This window comes from Stegastes partitus, unplaced genomic scaffold, assembly GCF_000690725.1.
Source record: "Stegastes partitus isolate 25-593 unplaced genomic scaffold, Stegastes_partitus-1.0.2 Scaffold66, whole genome shotgun sequence".
NCBI classification, from domain to species: Eukaryota; Metazoa; Chordata; class Actinopteri; family Pomacentridae; genus Stegastes; species Stegastes partitus.
In genome coordinates this window covers 749257-762210 of record NW_007577797.1, presented here as the reverse complement: position 1 = coordinate 762210, position 12954 = coordinate 749257, and the positions used below count along the sequence as shown (strand labels likewise).

Sequence of the window (12954 nt, the reverse complement as noted above, 5' to 3'; positions counted from 1 at the left end):
TAATTGCAAGAGATTGGATTTGTTTTAGGATGTTTGTTGTTTTCACCTCCATCATTACCCTGCTCCGCATGTTAAACTCGTACAGTCACTTCAGCTGATAAGCCATGGTAATTTTGAGCTCAGAGGCTCGTAATGCATCCATCTGCTGTACCTGCTGTTGGCAGGATTCCATATGAGAGCGCTGTTACAACTGTGGTACACTTGCATTCACTGCTCGCTGCATCCAGCCAGGTACCCCTGATAGCTGAGCGTAAAAGGCTGTCCAGTCATCAAGGTGCTTGCTTTGGCCTCCCTTGTGACAAAGAAACCTGCAGGGCATCGGCCTCGGGGATTTGCCAAGGCTGTAAATAACCACAGATCCAGATTACTCAGCCACTGTAGCCTCATCACGGCTGTGTTCCCAGTGACCTCCCCCCACCACCGGTGCTCCTCAGTCCGGTGTCACTCCCCTTCTACTCTGAGCACAACAAAGGGAATCCCTCCCCTCACTTAACCTTTCTCAGCGCATGCTTCAGAGCTGTTGTGAATCGCTTATCTAGCATTAGGTCTGTCGTAAAAAAAAAAAGAAAAGAAAACCTGACATGACTGGAAACTAAACAGGCCTATCCTGATGGGCCTGAACTACAGCTGCTCAGTGTGTATGTGTAAAACAATAGTTTCATTTGAGTAAGCAGAATTCTATTTAAAAACTGTGCATACTGATACCAGCCTGCTGAACAATTCCTCTCATAAAGATGCTTGATTTGGAGTCATGCTCACCACATGAATGTGCTTATCTCCTTTTATATACTTTGCAGGACTTAATTGCTTCATTAGCTGTGTGTAAAGTCTCTTTTTTTTTTTTTTTTTGCAGGGAGTGTTGGAAAGTTTCCTGGGTACGGCACTGACAGGAGCAGTGTTCTGTCTGCTGGCTGGTCAACCCCTGACTATCCTCAGCAGCACAGGCCCGGTGTTGGTCTTTGAAAGACTCCTCTTCACTTTCAGCAAGTGAGTTGCTCAAAATTATCCTTTGACTTTAAATAAAGTGAGCATAAGCGAGGGTGAAGCCAAGTTCAAAAACAGGAGCAGTGGCCTGGGAGGTATTTATAGATTGTGGTCTTTCCCCAAAGGACTGATGCTGTTGAAATAATAAATGAATTGAACATTAACAACGTTAGGAATTTCAAAATTAAAAAAAGAAGGCTGGCAACTTTGCATCAAAGATGGTTTATTGGAGCAAAAGCTCACCAGAACGTTTTGTGCTCACTGCAGGTCTCTTGGCAGTAACAGATTGTTTAGGGTGCTGTTGCCAGCTGATTGTTAATTTCCCATGTGTTTTAGCCGTCAGCTTCCTGACTGGGGGACCAGAACAGAACCACACACATCCTTGTGTAGAACAAGATGCAGGAGAAAATGTAATCAAGTGCATTCGAGAAAAGACATGAGGTCCTGTAATATTACCGGGGGAGGGGGGGATGCCAACTTCTCCCTCCTCCTTCCACTGTACTCCCTCCCTCACCCAGAGAGAGACTTCTAGCATTACCAAACACCATGCTGATTATGTTCCATTATTAATAATTCACCCTCATTTAATTTTACACTGTGAGTGAAGAATGTCTGTGTCCCCCAAATGTTTCCATGCCTCAAGTCAACGCTTGCTGAGTCAGTGGCAGCTGCTGGCCAGTCTACAGCTGTTCAATATCATGTGAATACTACACCAGCAGAGCTCTGCAGAGAGGAGCCTGATGACAGTAGCAGCTTTAAAGTCAATATTGTTCTGCTTTTTAAAGAACCCCACAGGGTAGCTAATATTTACAGATCTTTTAAAAGTCTATTCGGGTTCAACAGGAGAAGCTGAAAGTTCAGTGAGTTCCTGGTAGGAGCATAATTATTGAGGAAATAAAATATAAAGGTGCAGGCACACCCTTCAGTTCACAATTAACTACTCCCTCTTCCCCAGAGACAATGGCTTCGACTACCTTGAGTTCCGGCTGTGGATCGGCCTGTGGTCGGGTATATTCTGTCTGGTGCTGGTCGCCACAGACGCCAGCTTCTTGGTGCAGTATTTCACACGGTTCACGGAGGAAGGCTTCTCGGCCCTCATCAGCTTCATCTTCATCTACGACGCTTTCAAAAAGATGATCAAGCTGGCCCACCACAACCCGATTAACTCCGATTACGATCCCAACCTGGTCACTCAGTACGACTGCCGCTGCATGCCTGGTACGTAGTCTGCACTCTGTCTGCAGGTTGCTGGAATGTTCACATAAAGATGGATTACAGGAAGAGTTAAACCAATAATACTGATCACGGGAGTCAGATGCCACCACTTGGTTGTCTTGAACCATCAAAACTTCAGTAATAGTGATACCAGATGTTTAAAGCTAAATAGTTGTATTTGGACTTTTCCCGTTTGGCATAGAGGCTACATTTTTTATTTGTTAAACAAAGATCTCAACATATTTTTGCTGTGTTTGCAGTAGAAATAACAAATGACACTAGCATGTGTCATGTTGTAGATACCACTGTTTACTTTCTCATCAGCCCTATCAGTTTGTGTGTCGTGAGCGACCTGGCAGCATGTTTGTGAGAGATGTTGACACAGATTGAAAACGGTTTCTACGCTTGATACTACAAGTGTTAGAAGTGCTCCCATTTTAAGATTAGATTGTTTCTCTTCTCTAGGCAACTCATCAGAACTCCTCGATCTCTCTGCCTGGACAAACAGTACTGATCTGGTATGTGGTGTCCTAGTTTTTTTTTTTTCTTCTTTGGACATTTAGTAGCATAGCATTAGCAGTTTGGATTCACAACTCATTGCTTAAAGGCTATTTTTCTCCAAATATTGTTACTTTCTTGGTTCAAACGCTGTGAACTTTACCTCCTTGTGTCTCCAGCCAGTGAACGCCACCTGGGCGTCCCTGAACATGAAGCAGTGTAAGAAGTACGGCGGGCGGCTAGTCGGCGACAACTGTGGCTTTGTGCCTGACATCACCCTGATGTCCTTCATCTTGTTCTTCGGGACCTACACCTGCTCCATGGGCCTGAAGAAGTTCAAGACAAGTCGCTTCTTTCCCACCACGGTGAGCGATGACACCTAACTCTGGATGTGTGCAGTTGTTTTCAAATTCTGGCCTTGTGCAGATGAATCCTCGCCAGAAGGAGTGAACAATAACTGAGAACACTGCATTGCAGATGCTTGCAGTTTTCAAGGTCAGATTTCAAAACAGTTTGAGCAAAGAAGTTATGCGACTCCATGTCAGCTTCATGTATTACTGGGCCTCATTTAGATTTTACTCAGAGGTGTACTGGTGCGTGTATGGAGGTATATGGTGTATACCCACCTCTAGGAGGAATTTACTTACCTATAATTTGCCTCAGACGCTAATCAGTGCACATCTTGCAAAGTAATGCTGCATATTCCTTCTCTTGTCACTTCACAAAACAAATACATGAAAAAGATGTGCACTTTTAGACATTGTCAACAGGGGAAAAAAAACACCTGCCACCACTTACACTGATGATCTTGGACATAAATCTCCAAAAGGACATAAAGATAGATAAAGACCTTACACTGGTAGAAATTAGGAGTGCGTGGTGATAAATGGTTGGGGAATTATCATTTAAAAAATACTCCATTACAAGCAAAAATAGCATTTTGTGGATGTTGAGTGAGTGCACCCCAGTGACTGTCTGCATACTTTAAATGACAGGTTTAGTTGCACTCACTGAACTGCAGCAGTAAAAGTGCAACGTGAACAAGGTAACATTCTCCAGTGCTTGTTTCCTACATGCTTTACAGGTGTTCTTCTTTGTCAAACACAAGTAAAATTAGTCGCTCACACCACCACAAATTTCAAAAAAGGAAAAACACTCAGACCTGCTGTGATTGTGTCTTTCCAGGTGAGGAAGCTTATCAGCGACTTTGCAATCATCTTGACCATTCTTCTCTTCTGCGGCGTGGACGCCTTTGTTGGTGTGGACACTCCAAAGCTCATAGTGCCAAGTGAATTCAAGGTATATAACACACATTGCAGGACCTCTTACAGAAAAATGTGTGCATCTGTAAGAGTCATTTCAACTGAAATCGGTGCATTTGGTAGAGTGACAATGGTCAGCCAGTTGCGCTTTCCTCTGATTACACTGATAATGATCCATGTTTCTGCTAGAAAGCCTCTGTAATTCTTTAAAATCCCAACATAATGCTCTCTTTGTAGCTTGCCCAGTAAGATACATATTACCTGAAACTAAGACACAGCCGTTCTTGGAGATTTCCAAGCTCAAATGTTCCTCAGCTGGCTGCCCCCCCTCTCCCTCAGCCACCCTTAGGTAGAGGAACGGGTACAAGTTGATTATAGGTGATGTGAGAACACAGATGGTCTTATGGTTGCAAGCACAGAGCCAGCTTTGTTTGACCACAGAGTCTTAATTCACTGTTTTCTGTCCTGTAATGATGCACCAGTAATTTCAAACTCTGTTCACCACACTCAGAAAGTCTGAGCACTGAACAAACCACTTCAAATTAGATATTCTTTCTGATTTATTTGGAATGTTTTGTGTTCTGTTTAAGATGCTATTTGTGTGCAGAGATCTGGAATGTGTAAATAATGTTGCACTCATCAGTTCAGATCAGAGGTCTATACCCACACTGGCAAATTTTAACACTCCTCTTCTTCATTCTAATTTTGTCTAGCCCACAAGTCCGCTGAGGGGCTGGTTTATTCCTCCATTTGGAGGAAACCCTTGGTGGGTGTACCTGGCGTCTGCCCTCCCTGCTCTGCTGGTCACCATCCTGATATTTATGGACCAGCAGATCACTGCTGTGATCGTCAACAGGAAAGAGCACAAACTCAAGGTGGGTGCACCACCTTCAGGTTTCTGAAGGATGAAGTAAATTAACACATTCATGGATAAAACTCTACAGAAAAAAGGACTGTAATCAGGATTAAACCTCCTTAATTTGAAGCAGTTTCTGGGCATTTTTTGTATTTTTTTCCCATCACATTTTTACTCAGTGTGGGCTGATTTTTTTTTACTGAGGTATAAAGTCCTGCATCTCTATGGAAACAGCACAACCATGGCTAGAAACGGAGATAACTTCAACATGTCCTTTGTACCATAAAACAGAGGCCTAATGTCATTCATCATTATAAAAAAAGAACAGAAAAAAACTGAAGTGGAATTTCTTGGATTATTTAACAAAAATCTCAGAAATCTAAAATCAGCATGTGCAACATTTTCCCCAAGTTCCCCCAGGTGTTACTTTACCAGTACTACAAAAGATGTAAGCTCTAAATACATGGACATTTTACTACTTAGATTTTCATTTGTTTCCATACTTGTCCCCTGTCTGCTCTGTGTAAGCACCACCTGCAGATCAGCTGAAAAGTCCCTGATTTTTGTCACATGACTGCAGCAGAGTCACCATTGGCTTCATGGTTGTACCGAGGAGTGCAGAATTTTTAGTTTTTTACAGAATCTGTTTTGTGCAAATGGTTTATTTTGACAATTTTTAAAAATGAGATGTACAATAGTGGTTTTGATTTATGCCTTTTAGACCTGCTGGTGGGTTTTGGAGTTCAGAGATTAAAAAAAATGATAATGGGGGAAAAAAAAAAAAAATCAAATGTTCAGAGTCCAAATGCTGTTTACCCATAGGACCAGGACAAATGTAATAATTGACACTGCTTTCTATTTGTGTAATATCCTGATGGCATACTGAGAATCTGCACCACGAGATCACAAGATCATTTCTGATGCCTGGAAAAATCTTCTTTGAACCGCTGCCACTTGATGCATGATTCAGCTGTGTGTTTTGGTTCACTGTGATGATATCTCCTCCAGTGTTTGTCATTCTGGACAAACTCACCGTCCTGCTCTCTTTCCTCGTGCCTCCTCTCAGAAAGGGGCCGGGTACCACTTGGACCTGTTCTGGGTGGCCATCCTGATGGTGATCTGCTCCTTCATGGGCCTGCCGTGGTACGTGGCTGCCACTGTCATCTCCATCGCCCACATTGATTCTCTGAAAATGGAGACCCAGACGTCAGCCCCCGGGGAGCAGCCCAAATTCCTGGGTGTCAGGTGAGTAAAGGCAGCTGCTCGACATCACTTAAACAATTTAATTTTTAACATGTTGGTCCAGAGCAAAGCTTTCTCTTTTTTTTCCCTAGAGGACTGTTTACATTTGTCTGTGCCAGGTAGTTAATTGCTTTCATTTTGGATTCCCATGTGTAAATAAATCTCCTAGCAGACGGTTATAAAGCAGATTAACAGTTTATAGCATCATGAGCCACGGTGCTGTGTGTATAATTTGTACCACAAGTATACGTACAAAAAAGACTTAACTGCATGTGCCAAAAAATGAGATCTATAATTGCACCTGCATGTAGTTTTTCATTTTATGAATCATTTTGAAAATGTGTGTGAGTGAACCAGCCTAATTTAATCATTTAAATGGTCAAAGCAGAGATCAGGAAAAATAATATTCTGCTTCCTAAGTCTACCTATGATTGAGATGCGCATCATGAATAATTCACTGTGCAGTCACATTGTTTTTATGACTTTTGCCTCCTGTCAAGCCCTATATTTGTTCATATGCAACAAGTAAAAGTAAAGCTGCAGGACACAGAGCCACTGCTTGCACTGTATCAACAATGTATGGCAGAGATGCATATGATGGACTGAGACAGCTACAAAAAAGTATATTTAATTGCTCATCTGCACTGATTTGGATCTTAACTTCTGTTCTTGCCCCCCCTCCTCCACAAATCCAGGGAACAAAGAGTCACTGGTATCTTCGTGTTCCTCCTGACGGGACTCTCTGTCTTCATGGCCCCCATCCTAAAGGTACAGCTCCAATGTTTTAATTCTTCCATGGAAATATGGATTACTGTCCGCCCCTTTTAGGACAAACTCCTGTCACCCCTCTTAAATTTACAATAATTTCAAGTCTTTTGTTTATCCGATTAGGAACTCCCATAGCTGAAGTAATACGATGTGAAATAAGCATGTTCATCAGGGCTTAAGCTCCAATTGCAGCGGAGTGAGTTCTTGAGTTTCCATTCCCTCATTAAGCTGCCAAACATTAAATGTGCAGCCACCGAGTGCAGATAGTTGGAGCTGGTGCGCCCCCTTGTGGGCATTTTCTGGATTTTCAGGTTCTGACACTGAATTCATGTTTCTTTAAACTCTTGTATTCATCTATGACAATGGAGTGACTCGCACAATAATTATTAATGCTGCTTCAAATGTATTTTACACTTGATCATCCTCTGTTGTGAATATCACCAAAAGATAAAGAAATACTCTATATTTAGATAGAAAATTTCTGCAGCAGGTTTTACTGGGTTTCTTTTCCACTGCTTTAAAGTTCATACAGGACTCCTTGGCTTACACTCAACACACACTTATCAAACCTGCACCAACTGATCACAGCAATGTGTCCACTATAAGAACATTCCTAGAAAAGCTGCTTGTGGTCTATTTTTAACTAAGCAGTGATGCCAAAAATAAAAATTCTTGTTACTTACTTAGATGAAAGCGCTCTTACATTTGAATTGATGTAATTTCTTTACCTTTAACTGAGGTGACTACAGCCTGCCACACATGACATTAACACCTGTTGCTGTGCTCTGTGTTCTTCAGTTCATTCCCATGCCTGTTCTCTACGGTGTGTTCCTCTACATGGGAGTGGCATCGCTCAATGGTGTCCAGGTGAGTCCCCCTGGCCTGTTCACGCAAATGGGGTTTGAATGCTTATGCAGAATTATTACACAATCTAACAGACATCGGACTAGCAAAATACACATCAGATTCATATAATAATGCAGCATATGAAGCAGCTCTTGTTGCGCTGTCAAGAGCCTCAGGAATGTTTGGGGAAATTATTTCAATTGATGGTTATTTATAAAAGTTTGGTAGCTGGAATCCATGTAGGTTAGTGACTGAAATGTGAACAACAAAACAGTAGAGGCACTGAGCTTATATTTATATACATTTAATGAACTAACAACACATTAGTAAGTACTAACTATGACACAACAATAGCATACATTCAGACAAATAACACAATGCAGTGATTGTGAGTGAAGGAACAGGAAGCGAGAGAACACAATATTACACACAAAAGTTCCTTACCTGTTCAGTTACTTTGTTCACAGCACCACCAGCAAACTGCCTTTAAACTTTACAGTCTCCACTCCTGCTTATCACATCTTACGAATTTAGCATCAATATAATTTAGCCAGACTACATTTAAGAAGCATGTGTTGACCATCAGAGGCTAATGTTAGCCTAGCTGGAGTACAGCAGGGCTCCTGCTCACACACCCTCCTACAATGAAAGCAAAGCTACAGATGTCTAGCGGGCAGCTAAGCAACAATGTATGCAAAATTACTAGTGCTAGCTAGCTGCTTAGAGACAATATATGCAAAGTTACTAGTGCTAGCTAGCAGCTAAGAAACAATATATGCAAAGTTGCTAGTGCTAGCTAGCGGCTAAGAAACAATATATGCAAAGTTACCAGTGCTAGCTAGCCAAGATGCAAGTTACTAGTGCTAGCTAGCAGCCAGGACACATTGTAGGCAAAGCTACAAGTGGCTAGCTAACAGCAAAGAAACAATATATGCAAAGTTACTAGTGACCAGCTATCAGCTAAGACACATTGTATACAAAGCTACAGATGGCTAGCTAGGAGATAAGATGCAATGTATGCAAAGACATAGAGTACTTAAGTAGTTAAGGTAGCCTCAAGCACATGAAGGGAAACCATTCAGCAGCAAAAACACAAAATGTCAACTTGGGCAACTTTTGCAATGGCTGGAGATGTATTTGTCCTTTTTCGCCCCTAAGGTAGATGCTAAATGTCTCCTCACATTTCTAGTCCCTGTGCCAGACTAGGGCATAACCTCTGAAGTCTGAACACAGAGACAAAAATCCACCAACAAACTGCTGAAAAGAAAAAAAAACAAAACAAAAACCTCACTGGAATGATAAGTTTTAAATGAACTGCAAAATCTAACCCTTTATCCTACACACTGAAGTACATATATTACTGTGATGTATTACTTCCTGGCACTGCTGCTAACAAGTCAAAGTTGAATACAGACTTAACACTGTCTGTACAAGCCTCTCACTCACTGACAGTAACAGCCACACCTTTTAAAATATAATGAATGAATATCTTTAACATCGGCTACTACACAGATATTGTTCAGCTTCTGGTTGCAACATGTCCAGTCTCTTGACCTGTTGGCCTTTCTTCCTGTTTGCTTGTGCCAGTTCATGGATCGCCTGCAGCTGCTCCTCATGCCCGCCAAGCACCAGCCGGACCTGATCTACCTGCGCCACGTCCCCCAGAGACGCATCCACCTCTTCACCTTCATCCAGGGCCTGTGTTTGGCCCTCCTCTGGATCCTCAAGTCCACTGTGGCCGCCATCATTTTCCCTGTCATGGTGAGAAACGGCTGACGTAGCTAAAAAGCAAATACACAGGGCTCGATATTTGGGCAGGAAGCATAATCAAGATATTTGTGTTAATTTTTTCCTTTAGATTTTGGCTTTGGTTGCTGTCAGAAAGGCCATGGACTGGGTGTTCTCCCAACATGACCTCAGCTACCTGGACGACGTCATCCCAGAGAAAGATAAGAAGAAGAAGGAGGACGAGAAGAAAAAGAAAAACAAGAAGAAGGGAAGCATTGACAGTGACATGGAATTTGTAAGTAAATACACAAATAGTTTCCTACCTTGTCATGTGTCCATTGTCATTGTGTTTGACTAGCCGACCTCCAGTAGATCCTCACCATAAAAAATATCCATTTGTGTTGATGTTCTCCCTCCTCCCACAGTCTGACTACCCCTACCGTGAAAATGTCCCCAGTATAAAAATCTCTATGGATATGATGGAACAGGAGCCCATGTTGGGGGATAAGTCTTTGGATAGTGAGTACGAGCCAGGGTTTGCTTTGCTGTAGCTCCAAGGGCTGCTCGATCTCCACCTTTAAAGGCTTCTCGCTCACATTTTTCCGAGTCTTCCTCGCTCTCTTGCTTTTATAAGATTTAATATCTTTAAAGACCTGTCTGCTTTTCTATTTTTTAATGCTGCTCTAACCTGTTTGTTTGAATTATTCATAATAGTTTTTTGTTAATATAATAATCCTAAAAGCGGCTTTGCAGTGCTTGCTGTGTTTCTTTTTTCTGCTTCTCTATTTGAAATTCATGATTGTAACAGTGCTACTCTGTCCTTTCCCTTCAGGAGATCAGTCGGAGACTTTCCTTAACCCGAATTCACCGTGCTGAGCATTACTACGAGTCGCCCACTGTGGCCGAGTAAGTGAGTACCAGCTGGCAGATGCATCACATTAGCTTTTTTTTTCCTCTCTCATGCTGTATAAATTATAGCTCATTAGACATCACATTTACGTAACTCTGTGTCTCTTCTCTTTCAGCCTTGAGAGAGGTTCATGGACAAAATATTTGCCTCAGATTCGACTACGCCGTGACTCTGAGGATAACGGTTTCATCCGGAGGAAAGGTTCTGAAACTGATCTGTGAAAGAATTGTCCAAAGACACAACAGAACATCCTCTTTTGTACTATGGCACCGCCTCAAATTTTTAATATTTCTCGTATGAGGCTTTAAATCCGAATGGCTGGAAGTATTCGTCTTAACGTTGAAACACTTTGGTGGTACTGAATTTTAACAAGGGCTGAAACACGATCCATTTCTTCATCTGCAGGATTTCTTTGCAGAAAACAAAGGGGCCACTCGAGGTCGTCCGTATGCAGTTTTTATGGGACGTCAATATCTTATTAATGTGTGTGCAAATAATTTATCAAGCATCAAAGAGGTCCAGGATACATTAAGTCTGTAGAATAACAGTGGTTTTAGAGCAGATACACCACTTTTCTTCCACTCTTTACACATCAGGAGGAGTTTTCCACACTTTCTAATAGATTTAATTTCAATAATACTGACCGTAGCCAGCATCTCTTCTCATAGTACTGTTTTTATTCGTTGTTTTTGAAGGTTTTAAGTCATAACTGCTGGAGTCTCGGGATTCAAACATAGCGGAGGTACTGCATTTGGAGGCAAACGGGATTCCTTCTTTATTTGTCGTGAACAAAAGGGCTACAAAATCTGATCTATGCACAGTCATGAGCAGACCTTAATGTTGTATTTATGGGCATATTAATTATTTATCTCTAGCTTTCATCTAAGGCTGCGAATTCATAAACACATCCAGAAGGTAATGTAAGAGTAACATGTTTCATTATGGTGAGGAGTTTATGGTTCAGTGCCCTGCAGACTGGAACTTTTATTGTTGTTTTCTAATCTTCTATTTTCTATATTTATTATATTTAAACTTTCAGCAAAAATAATGTGCTGGTTGAATTTTATGTCTGGCTTTGCCATTTAACATCCCTAATTTTTTGAAATTTGATATACTTTCTGTGATCTGTATCCACTCGGCTGTCGTTTCCCTGTTCCGGGGAGTTATAGATGTATTTTACCCGTTTGTAGCTCTACCTCTTATTTTCTGTAGGTGCCAGGCATTATATATTAAATACATCTGTTGTGCAATGATTTTTGATCAAACACTGATTTTATTTTTCAACTGGCACTACATAGGATCCCTGAATCTACACTCTGTTTCCTTCTTGTTCTGACACTTAAGGTGTTTTTGTTTGGCAATATGACTAATTATGTACAAATTGCAATGTTTTAAAGGACAATTCCACCCAAACATTTTATCCCAAAAAGCAAGTATTTAAGTTGTCTAAATTTGGCTTTACTTGATGATAAAACATCTGTTTCTTGATGTTTTTTTTTTAATGCTGAAGTTGGGTGGAAAGGTATTTTACCCATCTGTTGAATGCAGTTCAATGTTCTCACACACTTGACCATCAACTCAATCCTAAAAGGCTATTTGAGTTGAATTTTGCTTTAAAATGTGATTCTTCTTCGTCCGTTCATGTGACACATTTTCAGTCTTTAAGTACTTTTTGTGTATTTTATTTTTTAATTTATGTTATTTTTATAATGCAAATCAACAATCACTGTGAGAGATACAATGTTGTGACTTCCAGTCCTGGAAAAACTACTACTTTTTAGTGTACAGGGTAAAAAAATTGTGCAACTTCACTTAAGATCAACACTTTACTGAGACAGCAGCATCGATGCTTTATCTAAATACCATTTAGTGACAGTTTGATGAGCAGTGAAAGGCATCAGTCTTTAATTTTCCTTCGTTAGTCTACTTACATGATTACGGTTCTGTTGCTGATTGAAGTATGTGCTGGTGACTAGAACTGATTCAGTCGATTTTAATGCATATCTGAGTGTAATACATCCCAATCATTTGAAATGTACATGTATACCTTGAAGAAAAGCACATGCACAATCGGTGCTGGTTCTGATTTGTAGTGTAAAGAAGGGCTTTAATTCATGCTTTCGCAGTCACATCGATATGCTGTTAAAATGTGAAGCACAAGACTGTTAAAGTTGCTTTGACACAAAAGCCACATTGTCTTCCACTTTGTGCTGTGATCTGTATATCTTGACCTTTTGACTTTCTCGTTCTGATTCCACAATTAATGTAATATTTTTGATGTTCTAACTGAAATAATTTTATACAAGCATCTTATGTGCTCAAATAACCATAGGTTACTCAGAAGGAAGAAAATGTCAGTGTTTTTTTATGAAGTAGTGTTTAAATGAGAGCAATAAAACAGTCCAAATGATTCTTAAATACACTGTTGTGTGTGTTTTAATCATTCTAACAGCGAGGATGGGTTTCTCAAATGACTAAGTGCTCCAAATGATGTTTGTGTCCAGATTTTTACTGATAGTGGATCCCATTTGTGCGATGTTTCCTGCGCTACTTGGCTGCCCCACACAACCCCAAGTATTATGTTTCCACAATATTTCCACTTTCATGCTGAACAGCAGGAAAGCTCTTCTTTCTATCTTTTTGTT

General features: G+C 40.9%; 1 protein-coding gene across 1 annotated transcript in view; it reads left to right on the top strand.

The window, feature by feature from the left end:
- Positions 1-12729, top strand: part of LOC103353282 (electrogenic sodium bicarbonate cotransporter 1-like) — a 33790-nt gene extending 21061 nt beyond the window's left edge. The window contains exons 13-26 of the mRNA XM_008276171.1: positions 854-987; positions 1940-2202; positions 2665-2717; positions 2877-3062; positions 3883-3996; positions 4673-4834; positions 5882-6060; positions 6753-6825; positions 7624-7692; positions 9259-9432; positions 9530-9694; positions 9825-9918; positions 10232-10309; positions 10425-12729. Coding sequence (XP_008274393.1) covers positions 854-987; positions 1940-2202; positions 2665-2717; positions 2877-3062; positions 3883-3996; positions 4673-4834; positions 5882-6060; positions 6753-6825; positions 7624-7692; positions 9259-9432; positions 9530-9694; positions 9825-9918; positions 10232-10275 — 1710 coding nt within the window. The 3' untranslated portion in view covers positions 10276-10309; positions 10425-12729. The remainder of the gene's footprint in view (positions 1-853; positions 988-1939; positions 2203-2664; positions 2718-2876; positions 3063-3882; positions 3997-4672; positions 4835-5881; positions 6061-6752; positions 6826-7623; positions 7693-9258; positions 9433-9529; positions 9695-9824; positions 9919-10231; positions 10310-10424) is intronic.
- The last annotated feature ends 225 nt before the right edge of the window (positions 12730-12954 follow it).